General features: G+C 31.1%; 1 protein-coding gene across 1 annotated transcript; it reads left to right on the forward strand.

Annotated features, from left to right (window-relative positions):
• Positions 1-860: 860 nt before the first annotated feature.
• Positions 861-13,986, forward strand: LOC109179507. Its single transcript, XM_019329016.1, has 9 exons — positions 861-986; positions 3,527-3,671; positions 12,238-12,334; positions 12,639-12,655; positions 12,742-12,826; positions 12,916-13,045; positions 13,126-13,413; positions 13,492-13,725; positions 13,810-13,986. Exons 1-9 carry the CDS (start codon positions 861-863, stop codon positions 13,984-13,986), a joined length of 1,299 nt encoding a protein of 432 aa, XP_019184561.1.
• Positions 13,987-19,097: the final 5,111 nt, after the last annotated feature.

Consider the following 19,097-nt stretch of genomic DNA (forward strand, 5'->3'; position numbering starts at 1 on the left):
AAATACTAACGGTGGGACTAAAAGTGGAACACATTCAATAATAGTGGTTATAAAGTGGCAAAAAAAATTAAGGTGGGCTAAAATTAGAAACGCCCCTATAACAGTATGACCAAAAATGAAATTCACTCAGATTGATACATAATTTTTAGGAGGAAATTAAAATAAATATTTTTATCAATTAAAAGCAGTTAAAGATTGAATTCACTTAATTAACACATGGAGGGGAGGATTGAGGGCTAACACTACACGCATCTCCATCATATCCCTGGCCGGAGAGGTTCGGTTCCATCTACACATGCATGGTTTATAATACTTTTAAATTATAAATTTATTTATCTCGGACATATCAAACATTATTGTCATAAATAGGATGTTAGTTGATTTATAAAATTCTTAAATTATAAATTTATTTACCATGAACAAATCAAACATTATCGTATATCGAGTGCTAGTTGATTTATAAAAACTTAAATTATAAATTTATTCTAAAATTATCTCACTCTTGCACATGTATTATGTCTTAACCAATCAATTATATATTTGAATATGAAGTGGAGACTAGCTAATTAATTAATATATTACTCTTTCTTGTCCCAAATATATTACTCTTTCTTTGTTTATTACTAGTTAGAAGCACTTGCACTTGCACATGCACGATATGATACAAAAATGTTGAATAATAGGGGCTCGATCGAGGAAGCACATGTGAGTGAATATAATCCCTACAGCGACTACGACTCGGAAGCTTCGGACGTGGAGAGCAGTCGCGGAAATTGCGCCAAGAAGGAAGTGGTAGAGCTGTTGTTCAACGGGAAGATCCTTCCTCTAATTAAGGATGCAGTTGACTTGATGATTCCGAGATGGATGTTGAAAAGGCTTCTGCAATGTTTCTCAAGTACTTGAGCTGGAGGAGAGAATTTGTCCCCATGTCTCTCCATCTGAAATTCCAAATGACATTGCCCAAAGAGTCTATATCTCTACATCTGGTAACCAATCCGTTTAAGATATGCCAAAATTTAAAAATTTTAAAGGTATTTTCATCCTTTTTAATTTGAGATCCTAATTTGAGCATTAATAAAGGATTTAAGCCCTATCCCAATTCGCAGTTCTCTTTCTCATCCTACCTTAATTTGAAGAGGAGAATTGCAAATTGGGATCCAACCTTAGGGTTTAAATTTCTTTATTTATTTTCAAATTGGGATCTTAATTTTAAAAAGACGAAAATACTCTTAATAATTTCATATTTCAGGATGTCTTAAACGGAAGGGTGACCGGCGTAATGAATTTTGATACTAAATTAAAACAATAGCCTTTGATGAAAATTGGTACTAAAACAATAGTCGTGGATGAAAATTGATAGAAATTATAATGTGGACCAAAACTGTCATTTTACTAATATTCATGGGACCAAAATTGGTATTTTCTCTTTAAAAAACTATCAAGAAATACACAATTAGTTGTTACAAAGTGCATATTAGTATAATCTTCTAAATTGCAAAGCGAAGTTACATATGTATGTATTTATTTATTTATAGGGGCCGGCTCCAAATGAAATGAAATGAAATCTTCTAATCTTCTAATATAAAAAAGTCACAAACAATAATAAATGCATTTTTGGCAAAAATTTTCGCCCAACAAAAAACGACAACGTTTGGTAATTGCGGTTGAAATGGTTCATATGGCCATAATTAATGATAGGCGATTAAATATGGTGATATTTAATTAGCTGCTTGGCATTTTCAATATGACGATTGGTTTTACAAGCTCATCGTAAATCTACATCTGGACTATTGGTATACTAGCACTTCGTAAATCTACTTATAAATAGATCTCTTTGTTTGAAAGACAAAGACTTCAACTATAATACACCAGATTGCTTCCGGAAAACACAGAAAAATCAGCAGAATACACACTACAATTTTGCGGTGACATCTCTCCATTGGGCGTACATATGAAATCCTAGTATTTTACCCGTGCGATGCACGGATAAGACTTATACAGTGATAAGTTAAGTAATTTTAACATTAACATGAAGAATATTTATGAAAGTTTACATGTGAAGATAAAAGAATATTTGATACTAAAAGAAGAAGTTATTGAACAGATATTGCATTATAATAGAGTCAGTAGTATTCAGAAAAAAAAAAAAAAAGCAATGTGAACTGCATTAATAACAAAAATAAAGCAGTTGCATTAATAACAAAAATAAATCTAAGTGCTACAATCACTATACAAATATTAGTTCATGCTATGTGAACAGATGCTATATATTCTGTAGTACACAGATCTCTAAATATGTGATCATCCATTTTTATTCCTGCTAAAAATGCCGGACAACTGTGGATGAACCTCAATGGAGATATATCTGCTATGTGAGAACTTATCACCAATTGGCTCCTCATCATTGCAGTAATTTTGTAGACTAATCCTCTGATTGCTTTCTAGAACCACCACAATTCAATGAATAATATCTTTTAAACAAATCTTCAAATATGATTACTATGAAATATGATTCCTTAAAAGCAGCCAAGAGGATCAGGGCTTTTCACAAAAAAAGATAGTTCAGGAGAGAAAGTTCTTTTTTTTGAATGCTACTGGTTCTATTACATTGTAGTATCTGTTCATATACTTCAGGAGAGAAAGTTCTTAATTTACACTCAATGTAGTTTAAATAAATATAACACTCCGAGTCATATTTATAATTATTTGTCATGTGGACAGACTATTATACAGATGCAACAAACTAGGTGTGTACACTACGTACTGGCAATGCACAATTTGCCTTTGATATTATTCATTGATAATAGTTAGTCTCACATATTTACATAACCAAGTGAAAAACACAATACAGATAAGAGAAGAATGTATATGGAATTGAATATACCTACATAAGACAATAAGTATATTATAATACTAAGAAACTAAACCCTATACCACACTACAATTACATAATATTACATAATCTATACTAATACCAATACTAATAATAAACTAACACAATGAAATTTATTTTTTAAAAAATGAAATAATCCATACTTCTGTTCAACTTCTCAAAAGTTGTGAACATTCAAAAACCTGGAAAAAAAATGATCAATTAACGAAACAACATAAAAGTAGAATACAAAATACTTGAGAGACTATTAATAAAACAATTTCGAATAAAAGTTTTTTTAAACATAGAAGTAGAATACAAAATATTAATTGAACACTATTAAAAATTATTAGATCAACACTAAATATATTTCACAAATTAAGACAAATATTAAAAAATAATAAAAAAACAGAACAACAATGTTCACCATTCATATGTGCATATGTGCGGAGATATTGCACGGTCCAGAGTGTATAGAGAGGCCATGATGATTGAGCTTCGAAGTTACTGTATTTGTAAACAATGCGTAGATCGGCTACAGTCTTTGTACTTCGATTAGATGAACTGTACTGCTAGCTTTGTTTACCATTAGAGGAGGTATTTATAGAACAAAGACTTTTAACAGTATTCATTTTTCTATTGTTTTCTTTTTAGGACTTTGTGAGTAGTGATGATGGTAAGAGTTCTATTGGAATTGTGGCCATTAACAATTATGTTAGTGGGAGTGACAGTGCAGTTTTGAAAAGGTGTCCTCTGGACAAGTTTTCAACAACCCAAAACTCAATGAAGAACAAGAAAGGTGAGGAAGGTTCAATCAAAGCATGATATTATTCAAAAAAGCATGATATTATTAGTCTCACAGTAATTTTATTGTAATCAAGCTTATTGAGCAAGGTTAAGCAAGTGTAGCACCTCAAATATTGAGTAATACCTGTGCTTTTCCTCCCATTTGTACTCTATAATAAATGAGAAAACAGACATCACTTTCTTAATTTAACACTACCTAAAATTGAGAATAAGGATATTACATTATTCACAAATTTTTATTGTCACATTGCAGTAACCTATGAGAAAAGGTTTAGCATATAAAATACAGTTCCAAAGTCCCGATCTTGATTTAACATTACAGGAAATAACAACCTCTTCTGAAAATTCTGCATATAGAAATGAACATCAAGCATAAGTTCACCATTTAGTCTTCTAACAACAAAAAAATGAATGCAGACAATAATATTTAACTACTAATGTTGCCTACGGATGGAAGTATTTAATAATTTGTAATTTTATATCAATGATTATTAATTTTGTCATTCATTTTTTGGTCCGAGAACTTGTGTGACGGTCATTCATCTAAAACAACTTACACATATAAAGCAACTTTAGAAATTATTAGCTATGTTTATATTCAAATATATTTACTTAACCGGTATAAGTTTCATCTGTGCATCGCACGGGACAATTACTAACGGTAAACAAATGAAATCGAAATACGTTGAACAAGACACAATAACGGGTTGCACAACCAAATGAACAACCGTATCACCCATAATGCACAAAAATGCACAAACATCCAAATACAAGCAATATTATATTAAAAAACAAATGAAAAAATGACTCATCACCCTACATGGACAAACAAGCGAATAACAATGAGGAAATAGCAGCAAGCGATTAGCGATAGATAACGAAATAGCACGCAGCACTAGTTTCGTAGCAACAAACGGCCTATTAAACATGACAATTCTACCAATAATGCATGCAACAATGTATACTGGTTGCAGTATATTTTCAAACAAATAAACTCTGAGTAACGAGTTATCGATCCACATTGGAAGTTGTTGTATTAAGCACTACCTACTAATTTATTCTTATGAAGCTAATCCTAATGATTATCTTGAATGGTTGATTAAACATAAAACTAATAAAGCAAAGTATGCAATTTTGAGAAAACAATAGAGAGAGAATGAGATTCATGAGATTCTTTAATCACCTAGTGCCAATCTAAGTTCAAATATTAAATCTGGGTTTAAACAAGTGTGAGAATGCAAAGATGGTATAGAGTTACTCCCGTAATCTCTAACCTAAGTGAATATTCGCTCCCGCTGTATAAACACACAATAATACAAGCAGAACAAGCATTCATAATAAATTCCAAAGTACTGCCATCTCCCGATGTGCAATAATTAAGTGCAATTGTGTGTGCCCTAAATTATGCCCAACTCCCGTTGTGACACAAAGATAGCATACGAAACAAGTAACTATGACCACTAATTACTAGCATCAACAATATAAATCACAATTGTAACACAAGTATAAAACCTAAATAATAATATATTAAGAATAATAAGAACTAGGCACAAAGGTTCATAAATACTATCACCCAAGAATCTCTAAAGTGCTTAACCAAGCATGGCTAAACTAGAATTCATAAAATAAATAAAGAGAATACAAATAATCAAAGAGTACAAGGATAAATCAAGCAATTCTCCCGAATCTCCTTAGCTTTCTTCTTGATTTCCAAGACCACTTGTAGCTCTAAATTCTCCTCTTTCTTGTCTCCAAAGCTCTGAATTGGGTCTCTAGGGTTGAGGAAGGCATCCTTTTATAGCGAGAATCAAACCAGGGGCAAAACGGGAAACTTCGCGTGAGATTTGGAAATTTTCGAAACTGCTGAAAAGAACCCACCTAGGCCTTCTCGACGCGTCGAGCCTGGGCGCCGGGAATAAGCAGAACATACTGGACGGATTTGACGCATCGAGTCTGCTGGGCGCTGGGCAGTTTGCTATTGGAATTTTTGGACGCGTCGAATCTCCTGTGTGCGCCTTTTGGTCCACTTTGACTCCAAACTTGTTCTAGAACATCCCTTGCTCTTTCACTTGACATAAAATGGTTTCAAAACACTAACAAACACCGTAAAACATTCAAAACAAGTGTAAACCATATCTAAATAATAAAAGAAGGGAATATGCAATTAATGTGACAACTTCATGAAATTAATCCTAATAAATATGCTCAAACCAATACTAAAAACACGTACAATTAGACTCACATCAAACTCCCCCACACTTAAACATTTGCTTGTCCTCAAGCAAAATCAAGGAATAAATCACAAGTCAAGCACACAAATTACTCCTACTCTCTCTTGCACGACTTTTCATACCACCAACCAACTTGCCACAAAACAACAAGCCTCAAGAATCATCTCAGTTTGGAACATAAGACCCATTCTCAAGCCAATAACCAAGCACCAAAATTATTAAAGTACATGAGGATCAAGTGTGCACAAATACTAAGTTGAGGTTATGCAAAAACACGGCTCATGAATGAGATCCCATAGGCTTGCCCTTCATACTCTCACTAGCTCAACTCCAAGAATGCATGCTAAGATCAAAGAGGTCTTTATTACGTTTGTAATGAGGCTACGAGTGATGACTAACAAACAAGTGGTATGGATAAATACACAAAGGAGAGAATTTCACAATTATCTAACCTTTTCAATACCTTAGAAGAGATAAGACAATACAACTTAAGGAGTAGATCAGAATTCACTTGAGAACAAAGCAATCTTCTAATTAAGTGGGGGTCTAAACAATAAACTTTCAATCTTTTATGCAATCTTCTTTTCTTTTCTTCTTCTCTTTTCATTCTTTTCTTTGGATTTTCTTTGGAATACAACAATTTTTCGAGGAATAAACTTTAGACCAATAATCAAGACCCCCACACTTGAACTTTCATACAAAAATTGCTTTTTAGGCACAAACTCCATAAAGATGTCTTCTACAAGAATATTAAAGACAAAAGTTCCATTCTCTCAATGGTGGAAGATAAAACATTTGGCTAAGGGCTATGGGTTATAATAATGGGGGGTAACACAAAGAAAAACAATTAAAATAGGGGGTAAGTGCTTAGCACTTATTTAAACAAACAAAAGGCTCAAAGGGACACAAAGAGGAAAAACATATGTAGGGACATGCTTACAGTCAAGAAAACTGCAAGGTTTCAAAGCTACATACTTTTGCTCAATACCATCCATTTTTCCACATTTCAGGCCAATGCCCTTCCATCAAATATATGTTTCTGTCTGTCCAAATCCCTTCCGTGAAATATATGTTTCTTTCTGTGAGATTGTCCATTGCATGGTGAAGGTTTACTTCTCAGCTGCTGCACTTTTTGTGTCAGTTTCAACTAGCAAATGAATTCAACATATGGTTCAAATGCTTTTTGGAGTTTTTTTTTTTTTTTTTTTTTTTTTTTTTTTTTTTTTTTTTTTGAGAAAATAGTACATGTATTTCTCAATAAGTAAACCAATAGTATAATTTTCCATACAAATTCAATAGAAAATAAAATTGTCTTAGTGAAAATAGCACATGTATTTCTCATAAAAAAAATTCTGATCACCCAAAGACAAAATTTTATGATTTTTCAAACTTATTTTATGGATTTAACTACTTTTTAAAGAATATGATGAAAATAAATGTACTTGAACTCAAAAAATCATGGCATGTCAAAATCAAGGAAATTGAGCACGAGCAATAAATTTTTTTTTTAAATAAAATAAATATTATTGACGCGGCGTCAGTCAGACTAACATGACCCGTGTTAATTTCAAGTAAAAACTAAGCAAAACATTATAAATCTTCAACATTTTTGGTGGTTGGAAAATAGATGATTTCTAAAATGGGAGAACAAAATGAACAACTTTTAAAATTTAGAAAATCGGTTTGTGCCTTTGACCAGACCTCAAACGTCTCCCAATTGCATTTGAGATTTTTGGATGGAATATGTCAAACGCATTTAGGAAATGGGTTTGACAAAAAAAAAATAAAATTATTATGCATCAAATGCAATTGAAAAATGCATTCGACGTAGTATACAGCAAAATATTCGAAATGCATTTGACTAAAGTTTTCAAAAAAAAAAAATATTAGCTCGAGACTGACACCACTTGCGCCACTAAGTTTTTTAAAATAAATTTTATTTTATACTTACCCCAAATTTTATTTTATACTGTCTTGGTTGCTCCGGTTCAATTTTCTTCATCTCGAAATTTCATGATTTTATGGATTCAACTTCAATTGTTAGAAAACAAAAACAAAAATAGTTGAATCCATAAAATCATGGTATTTCAAGATCATTAAAATTGAACCGGAGCAAGTGAGCAACAAACTTTTATTTTTCTAATAAAAAACATTTGTAGCACGGTGTCAGTGTCAAATTGAACCGGAGCAACTAAGAAGTTTTGTCAGTTTTTGACTCGAGACTGGCGTGAATCACGTTAGTCAGGCTGACGCTTACACCGTCTCAATAGTTTTTTTTTTCTATTTTTTGTTGGGTTTTTTTTTTTTTTTTTTTTTATAACATTCCTAGCTATTTGATTCGGTTCAATTTTCTTAATTTTGACATGCCGTGATTTTATGGATTCAACAATATTAGTTTTTGTATTCTAACAAATGTAGTTGAATGATACGCACAGGCCCGGCCCTGGGCAAGGGCAGGCTGGGCCCTTGCCCAGGGCCCACGCTTGGAAGGGGGCCCCCATCCCACCCCACTATGTTTTATTTATACTATAGTGTTATTGTATAGGTATTTAATATACATTAGAATTACTAAATGGGTTATTCAACCTAATTGGTAAGCTACCTTGTTTATTTCTAAATAAAAGGTCGTGGGGTCAAGCTCTCATGCGTACAATTTCATTCTTTACTTTGTAGAACTACTATTAGAACCCATATACGTACATTAAATTTATGTAGTATTAAATTGAATTTATTTCTATTTTTAATTTGTATTTTTTATTAAATTTGTAACTTTGTAATTTTGTTTACCTTTCTATAATAATAATGAGATTTATAATATAGATTGATTTGTGATCTATATCAAATTTGGAATCAATTTCTATTCGAGTAATTTACAATTTATATTTAGAATACATGTTATTTTGTGAACTTTATAATGAATAATGTACATGTAATATATTTTGTGATTTAGTTATGAAAAATATTTGAAAAGATAATTTACTTTTTTTATGAATTATCTAGTTAATGTAGTTTAGAAGTTCTACTGTGTGTTATCGTATTTAAATTAATCTAGAAAAAATCTGTTCATATACTTTCTCAACCTACTAAAACACAAAGAACCAATAACGCCTTCACTGAGGCTTGAACTCATAATCTTCCAAATGGAAGTCCAACCCGGATACCATTAGACCACATAGTCCTGGTATTTGAAATTAATCTAACTAAAACAAAAAGTATTTATAAATATAATACCAATATAGAAGATATGTGATTTATAATGTGTTTTCTATTCGAACTATTTTATCAAATTAATTATGTTTCATATTTTATTATGAATATCTTTTATCGCACTTAAAGTGTTCTGATTTATTTTTCTCAATAATTAAGACTTCATGCTCTGCTCTTGTTTATAAGTTTTGTTTTATAAATTTTTAATAATAATTACTTTATTTTTTTTTATAATAATCATAATGTGATTGCGTATAAGCTTATTTGGTATCAAATTGTTTATTCGTTTTTATAAGCTATAATTGTTTATTTATGAAGTCATTGATGCTGGTATTGATAATTTTGAATTTAGGAAAACATATAGAATTGTTTTCATATGTATGTAAAATAGTTAAACACTTTTTAATCTTATTTCAAGTTATTTGACATTAGTATTTTCATGGCCGGATTTTGGGGCATGCATGATGAGCAACAACACAAGGCCTCAATTTTTAGAGGGCCTAATATTTACACCGTTCATACTTATTTGACATAAAAATCATATATTTTACAGTATAAATTGTGATTTTTGCATTCAACTGAGTGTTACACCGTTCGTACTTATTTGAAATAAAAATCTTATATTTTACAATATTGGTTTTGGTTGCTCTTATACTTTTGATAGGGCTTCATTTATTTATAAGAACGGGGCCACAAATTTATTTTTTTTTAAATGCCTATTTTGTGACCCGTCCTTATTTAATAAAAATTTTAGTTATAAAAATGTATATTAATTTCATGTAGCTAGGGCCCATTTTTGTTGCTACGCCCCGGGCCTATAAAATGATAGGACCGGCCCTGGATACGCATCAAAGGAAACAAATAATTGGTGATTTAATTAGTGGATGGTCTAAAAGGAATGGATCATATGTAATTAGATGATAATTGAAAAAATATTAGTATAAAGAAATTATGTATATTAGAATATATCATTACCTTGTATAGTTAGAATAATTGTAGTTGGGAGAAGAAGAATAATTGTAGTAATTTAATTATTATAGTTCTTAGTAATCTACATCTATATTCTATATATCTATCTATATCTATATCTATATCTATATATATATAAAAGTAAAATCCTCCTAACAAATTTCCCCAAAACTTTTGTAGTAAAACTTATTTGGTAAGTAAATGTCAAATGAAAAATAAATAAAATCTATTAATTGGTAATATTATATATGGTATTATATTCTATAATATAATATAATTGATAATATTATTGTTCAAGTATAATAAAAATATTATTGTTCAAGTATAAAATAAAATTAAAATTAAAATAATAACAATAACAACAACAACAACAACAACAACAACAACAATAATAATAATAATAATAATAATATAATAATAATAATATAATAATAATAATAATAATAATAATAATAATACAATAATAATAATAATAATAATAATAATAATAATAATAATAATAATAATAATAATAATAATCTAACTCTATAATAAAGCAACAACTTGATGCCTAAAAAATTATCCCGCCCAAATGAATACGCCGTCGTTTTACCCCTATGTTATTGTCTATTGCATTTTCGTGCTCGCTGTATACGATGTAGTTTGTTGTGCTGTCTAACAAAAATTCGGCTATTTAATGCTGCCTTTATTAATGTACAGATTCCAAATAATATTTTAAATACTACTTTTTACCTTACCAATGCAGAAATTATTTGAGGATTCGAATGGTTTTTACTTTTAAGAGTAGACCACTACTGAAATGGCTATATATATTTACAATCCATGCTGGTGATATATAATAAAGACGAAAATTATTTACATAACTCAAGATTATATAATTTAAACTTAAACCAACACCAGCATTTAATGCATTTTTGGTGTTCCAAGGCTTGATCATCATGAAAACTCTTCGAGAGGTGTAATTCAAAATGTGATTGTTGCCTATAAAAGGCTACCTCCAGATTTTGATGTCCATTTGATTCAACCCTAAACCCTGCCCATCACTATTCTTCTTCGAAATAGTAGTACAATGCCTTCCCTGTTCATTGCTATCAAAGATATCCATCATGTCCACAAGCAAAGGGGAATTAGAGTACGTTGTGTACGGATCTATGATGTGCCTGAGAGGAGGGTAGGTAGTAAGGTCAAGAGTATGGAGTGTCTTCTCCATGATGATCAGGTACACTTCTATATCATTTTTATTTAATTCATCTTAAAGTATATACATGTTTACACATTCACTGAATAACAGAAGATTTTAGTATTACAGAAGCATGTTTCCATATATATATATAGCATTCGTATTTGTAAAACAGAAGGGGTGATTATTTTCATTTTTGTAAAGCAACTGCCATCCTATATGATACCTATACATGCATAGCTTCTATAATTTGTTAGCAACTACATTTGCAAACAGAAGCATTTTTCCATATATATAGCATTCCTATTTGTAAAAGTCAGGGATTATTTTCAATTTTGTCAACCAACTGGCATCCTATAGCATTCCTATACATGTATAGGTTCTATATTTTTTTATTGACTAAATTTGCAAACAGAAGCATGTTTCTATATATATACCATTCCTGTACATGTATAGCTTCTATATTTGTTTACTAAATACATTTGCAAACAGAAGCATGTTTACATGTACATTGTAAATCAACAATAGTTTTGTAAAACAGAAGCATGATTCAATCTAAATTTCTATATCACTTACTGCTCATATTTTAAGCACACTGTATTAAAATTTCTGTACAGGGAGATTATATACATACTACTATTCAGAATAAAGATGTTGTCAAATACAAAGATGTGCTAAAAGAATGCCAACTTTATGAGATAAAGAACTTCTATGTTGTTACAAACTATTACCTTTACAAGGTCACCCAGCATAACTATATGCTCAAGTTTAATTACAAAACAGAAGTCAAACAGATCAACTCTATAGGCTTTCCACTTTTTATGTTTCGGCTTACAATTAAGTTTTGAGTCTTTGAAAGATCCCAAGGCAGTTAATGACAAGGAGCTCATTGGTAAAATCCTAATTGTACTATTACTAATACAACTACTTAGGCATATAATGACTGCTTATATTCTTTAAATATGTTTCAGATGTTATAGGTCGTGTGGTGGAGATATATAATCCTGTAGACAAGATTGTGGGTGGTAAAGCCACAAAACTGATTGACTTTCAAATCTGTGATAATGCGTAAGTTTTATATTTTTTGTTTATTTGTTCCATTACAAGATTGCATATTTCCTTTCAGATTTTCTTATGAATCTAAATTGACATTCATATTGCTTATTTCGTTTAGTTTTACTGTTTCTTTATTGATTCCACTTTATAAGTTTCCTTTTCTGTTTATTATATTTAATTATTTTCCTTTTCTACCTACCAAAAACAGTGATAACTACTTGATGTGTACCTTGTGGGATTCTCATGTTGAGTCTCTACTGCCCTACTACAATTCAAGTTCAAATGAACCAGTGATTGTCGCTATTCAATGTTGTAGGGCGAAGGTGGTTAGTGGTGAGTCTTTGAAACTTATACTGTCCTCCTCTATTTTATGCAATAGACACCAATGCTATGTTTTTTCTATGTGTGTTTTTTTTTAGGTGAAGTCAGAATAACATCATCGTATGATGCAACTAAGATCTGGGTGAATGGTGATTTTGATGAGTTCAAGGACTTCAAATCTCAGTAAGTCTATTTAATGCATAAACTTCCTGCAATGAATGAGGTCTAAATGAGTCTCATTTACTGATTCAAATTCTGATTGTTTTTTGCAGGTTAAAAGTTCAAGAGACTCCAATTAAAAGTCTGAGCACTGTGACTCTGAACTCCCAGTCCACAGGGATTGAGAGTTTTCAAAAGGGTGAAAGGATTGTGTCTACAATCTTTGATCTATCTAAGCTGCAGGTTGTTAATTACATATTAACAAGCTTTCTTACAAATCTAAGTTATGGTGTTAAACATACTTTTTGTAACTATTTTTTCAGGATGGGGATTACTATATTCCTGGTGAAATTATGGCAATAGAGTCTTCTACAGACGATTGGTACTACATGGCATGCCTGACACCTGGCTGTAACAGGAAGCTTAAAGCAATCAAAGGGGTCTTAAACTGTGACAAGTGTGTAAAACAATTTGAGGAAGGTACTGCTAGGTATAAGCTTTTGGTGAGAGTCTTAGACAAAACCACAGATGCAACTTTCATGCTCTGGGATAGGGAAGTTGCAGAATTAGTTGGCATTCCTGCTACTCTGTTGTATGAGAAGTACAAAAAGGTACTTCTTTTGCTTCTACCAATTGTATAAGCCTTCTAAAATTTCTATTTTTTTTTTACTAATCGTATTACTTATCAGGCTGATGTTGACATCCCCACTGAGATTGAGGTGGTGATTGGTTTAAAAATGATTTTTAAAGTGGGGATTAAAAGAGCTCTGATGAAAGGCAATAATCCAGCTTACAATGTGATGAGGGTTCTAAGGGACGAGCAGTTGTTAGATGCTTATTGTTCCAGATTATTTGAAGATGAAGAAAAAGACCTAATGTCACAGCAAATAGAAGAGGATGAGAACACTTCTCAACATTCTGAGGTGATTTGTGTTTAACTAAACCCTATCTTTCACTTAAATACGTTAAGTAATTTCTAATTTTTTGTTCTACAATTTGTTTTGCAGGAAGCCTCTAAAAAAGAAGAGGTCAATAGTCCTGCTAACACAAGGCCCTCAGAATCCCAAGTTAATGCTCAAGCATATTCTCCTACTACTAAGAGGTCATTGCCGGATCAGTTTTCATCCTCAAAAGGGAGCAAAAGGTCAAAGGGTGGTAGCATTAAGAAGGAGAACATGAACTGAATTGTTTCAAAAACACATCTGGACAATACTTTAAGCCTCTGAGCTGTTTTGATTTCTTTTTTATTTCTGCATTGCACTAAACATTTTCTTGACTCTGTTTGGTTTAACTGATAATTATTCTGGGCTATTTTGGTGCTTATTATTTTTTTTTTGGTATGTTTTAATTTCTCCTAATTATATAACATAATTACTTAAGGATACTATTGTAAGTTATTTTTTTTCCTATTTTATTTCCTAGGACAAACAGCAAATACTATATTGCTGAGAATTTGACTTTGCACAGTATAGACAATTCAAAGTCTTTAGACCAGATTTGTTTAAAAATAATGCATCAAATTCCTAAAATATTATAATTTTTTTATAAGGGAACTAAACTAGACTTAGAGTATGTTGCATGATACTTAAACAAACAACAAGTTAACACCACAACTTAGGAAAAAACAAAACAGTTTAAAAAAATGCATCAAATATCTAAAATCTCAGGATAAGTAACACCACAACTTAGGAAAAAAATAAAAAACCCTTTGATTTTAAATCCATCAAAAACTGTGGACTTTGTTCTAAAAAAAATTCTGTATTTTTTAAGACATAGTATAATAGACTTAGAGTATGTTGCATGATACTTAAACAAACAAGTTAACACCACAACTTAGAAAAAAAACAAAACAGTTTAAAAAATGCATCAAATATCTAAAATCTCATGATAAGTAACACCACAACTTAGGAAAAAAATAAAACACCCTTTGATTTTAAATCCATCAAAAACTGTGGACTTTGTTGTTAAAAAAAGTCTGTATTTTTTAAGACATAGTATAATACACTTAGAGTATCTTGCATGATACTTAAACAAACACCCAATTAACACAACAACTTAGAAAAAATTAAAACTCATTTAATTAAAATGCATCAAATGTCTAAAATCTCATAACAGTAGGCCAGAAAGGGAACTAAAAACAGTTTTCCTCTACTTGATTCTTACAAAAATTATTTTTTTTAGTTGAAACTTATACATAGTATACACTTAGATCGATAAGTATACCCTAAACTGTATACTTTATTGTTAAAAAAAGTGTTTATTTAGTATGAAATTATATTTCCATAATACAATAAGACTTTCTTTAATGATACTTAGGTGCAAGCAACAAATTAACGCCACAAACTTTATGGCGGTCATACAGTTTTTTTTTTTTAAACAAAGTCACATTTATCTATAGTATCATCCTTTAGTTGAAAGGGAAGTAAAACCACAATTGCCTGTGATGTATTGTTTAAAAAGTTTGGTTTTTCTATGAAAGATATACGTATTATTATATAGTTTGATGTTCTAGATTGATACTTAAACTAAAATAAAAATAAAAACCCCCTTCATGATTTCGTTAAATTGGAGCTGTAAAAATGACTCATTATATAGTATACTATGAAAAAATTGGGGTTTTCAATTACTCGCGTACTTTGTATTATAAATCACTGTAAGGTGAATTAATGAGCGAAAGGGGTTTCTAAAGTTATATCTCTATTGTATATGTACTGTTTACAAATGAGTATTGTGGATTTGAAATAAATCGAATTTGAAACAAACAAATCACTCTATTGTTTGCAATGAAGTATTATATCTCGAAACCCTGTATCAATTATTTGAAAAACTACATATACCAATGAGTTGACTAATCCTAGACTAAAAATATACTATACAGCGTTGAAAAAAAAATGATCTGCAAATATCTTTTACATCACTGCCCAAAATCTGTGGAAAAAAATACATTCTTATATAGTGTGTATGGGGTTAATATATGCTGCAAAAAGATAGGACACAACAAACAACCATTCAAAACACAATTTGACATCAGAATTTGATTTCATCATTTGCCATATTAGCAAATGTATACAAGGCAGTAATCTGAAAAAAGAAAATCTGAGTTTATGAAAATTTTGGAATCCACCTTTTTAAGGAACATATTAAGTACAACAACTCACACGTACGCTAATTCGAGAGGATGAATTGTTAATCAAAACAATGGCATCAGAATTTTGAGTCATCATTTGCCAGAATTTGGGAACAAATAATTTAGTCATGTCATTCGAAAAAATAAGGTCTGACAATATCAGGAATACATGTATTTAATTAGCACATAAAGTGGCACACACCAATACCAATTTCAAGAAAAACTGAAGAGTCATACTATAATTACTCAACATCAAATAAGATAGTTATAATTCACACAGTTCATAATTCATGTATATCAAACATAGCATATCATATTGCAAATTAAACCATTTTCAGAGCAATGAGGCAAATTACAACTTCTACAATCATAGGCACAAAGAGGAAGCATTCAATACAACAAAAAGGTACACAAAAATTCTAATCTTACTTGACTTTTGCTACCATTACTGTCAACAACTTGGATTGTTTACTGTATCCCATTTCAAATGATGCATCACAGACTTTCTGTCCCTGCAAAACACATTTAATTGACAAATAAGAACAATTTATTTTACAAATATTAGTACAGTAAATCTAACAATTACAGAAGGTAAAATATTCGTGAAATGTGACTTCTAAAACATAGGCTAAATGCACCTAGCTATATAATTTCAGCTATTAATTACGTACAAAAAGCATGTCTCATAGCAATTCATTTGAATCATTTCAAATCCGCAAACTGAGATCTAAAACTTGACAAATTATGAGAAATCATAGATATACTTAGCTTATATGTTGTTTCTGGACTTCTGGTTTTGGACGGTGATGTCGGACTCATCCACGCCGAGCAATTGATGTCTCGAACACATGTTAGGGTTAGGAGAGAACAAAACCCTAGATCGAAGAATAGTATAAAGCTATTGTATCGACTGATTTTAGTAGGAAATTAGTAATTTCCATGATGGTAATTCGAAAGAGAAACTAAAGCGAAGGAAACAAACTGAAGATGAAAGCTGTATAGTTTACATTTAGGGTTTGTACTCCATCGAGGTACAACCGAAATAGTTCACGCAAACACCATAGATACTGTCGATGACATGCTTGCTACCAAGCTTTCGGACAGAGTGAGAGATGTAAATAGGAAAGGGAGAGAGACCTACGGAAGGCGATTGCCTCTGACGAAGGCGAGAGAGGCGGAAGGAATGCGAAAGGTCGGGTAGGGTAGAAGTGAAGGTTGGACTCCGAATTTATATTCCGGTTTTTGGGTCGGGTTTAGGAAATGGTTGGTGGGTCGGGTTACTGGAGCTGGTTAGTTTAAGTGTATTGGGTAAGTATTGTGTTTTTACTTAGCTTGGGCCTTATTTTTACCACTTATTAGTATGTTTAGTACAATGATATAATGAATTAATTGTCGTGTAATGGATAAAGTGGATATATATCATAGAATACTTATGTCGTCAAATATTATTAGACACATAATACACAATTCTAAGCTTCCATGTATATTAGATACGTTTATGAAAGTATTCATAGAACTCTATTTTTTGACTTATTCAATATTACTTTTAAATTTAACGTACATCTTTATAAATTATATTTTTGCAAAGAAATATTAGAAATTGTGTTGTAATGGAATCTAACTAATATAAGAGACTAATAAATAATTCTAAATCATCTTGATAATTATTCAATTTTCGTACTTATAGGGAAACAACACGTTACATAACAATATAGTTTCTATATAGGGTGCACACCATATGGTGGACCTTGGTACATGAATAATTCATCATAGTTATGTTATTAGCTTTTCATTGATAATTATACTTGGACATTTATGTTGTGTAATGTTGGTGTAATTACTTAACTTTACTTACCTATTTCGCAGAGAATTTTGAAAAAATTTCACCAACAAAGGAAAACCCTCCAGTTGGAGACGAAAACGCTTCAAGTATCCCTAGAAGACTTTCATCTGGATGTTGTTCTACTCAAAATATTACACCAATGAGTACTATAACAAACGGTAAAACTATTACATATTATAGCGATGTACATTTACATATATTTCAAATATTCATATATAATTTTTTAAGTTAGTTGTTATTTAGTATTTGAATCTATTTGTCTATTTCGATATTGTGTTTAACTTAAATATTTATTTATGTGTGACAAAGGTACTTGCAATATACACTTAAGTGGGCGGAACATAACACAAAAATTCGGCTCAAACAAATCTAAGGTTTTCATTTTGGGACACTTACAAGAGTCAATATCCTCCGTACCAACATCTATATTAACTGGTAGGTGCCTTTCAAAATCATAAATGTACGTTTTAATTTATTACGTTGATACTGTAGCTCATTTGCTATGAACTTTGACAATAGGTTGTAACACACAACATAAAGTACCAACGCGACAACCGTTCAAGAACATATCGAATGTTAATAGTGGATGCAACAAAATCCTAGACGGTACAAATTGTTGTACTATTAAACCTCCACATGAGCTAAAGAGGGACCTGCTGTTAGCGTTCAAAGAAGAATCTCTTCCTGCACCGATTAGAGCAGCAGATATCTGTTCAACCGGTATTTCCTTAATTTCTATATATATGCTTTCATTAGTTAAATATAGGGATACTTTATGCCTTTTATTTATTTTTGTTAACTTTTTTTCCAAACCCTTTACTACTTTATTCTAATTTATTAAATTATTGGAAAATTCAAAAATTATCTAAATTTCAAGTATCAAATATTCCCTTGCCTACAGAAGCAAGTATTACTGCTACAAGTTTGGTTAAAAATGTTGACGGAAAATCACAGAACAACGATATTGCTACCACACCTGCGGTTTCTAATGGTACGTAGCACAATATAATATTAATAGTTGTTATGCAATATTAATACCGCATCATAATATTACCTTTTAATGCAGTTGAATATTGTGATTTTGGAGACGCTACAAATACTTGTGACCATTGTGGTGCGTTATTTTGGTTTGAGGAGAGACAGAACAAAGCCGTGACTAAGGGAGCATCGCGATTTTCAATGTGTTGCAACAGTGGTAAAATTAAGTTGCCCACCTTACCCTTGCCACCCAAAGGTATCAACGATCTTTTTTCGGCAAATGTGAACTATCTAGGAAATTCTTACAAAACATCAGGACATACAACAACATGTTTTGCTTCACATCA

Source organism: Ipomoea nil, unplaced genomic scaffold (genome assembly GCF_001879475.1).
Source record: "Ipomoea nil cultivar Tokyo-kokei standard unplaced genomic scaffold, Asagao_1.1 scaffold0926, whole genome shotgun sequence".
Taxonomy (NCBI): Eukaryota; Viridiplantae; Streptophyta; class Magnoliopsida; order Solanales; family Convolvulaceae; genus Ipomoea; species Ipomoea nil.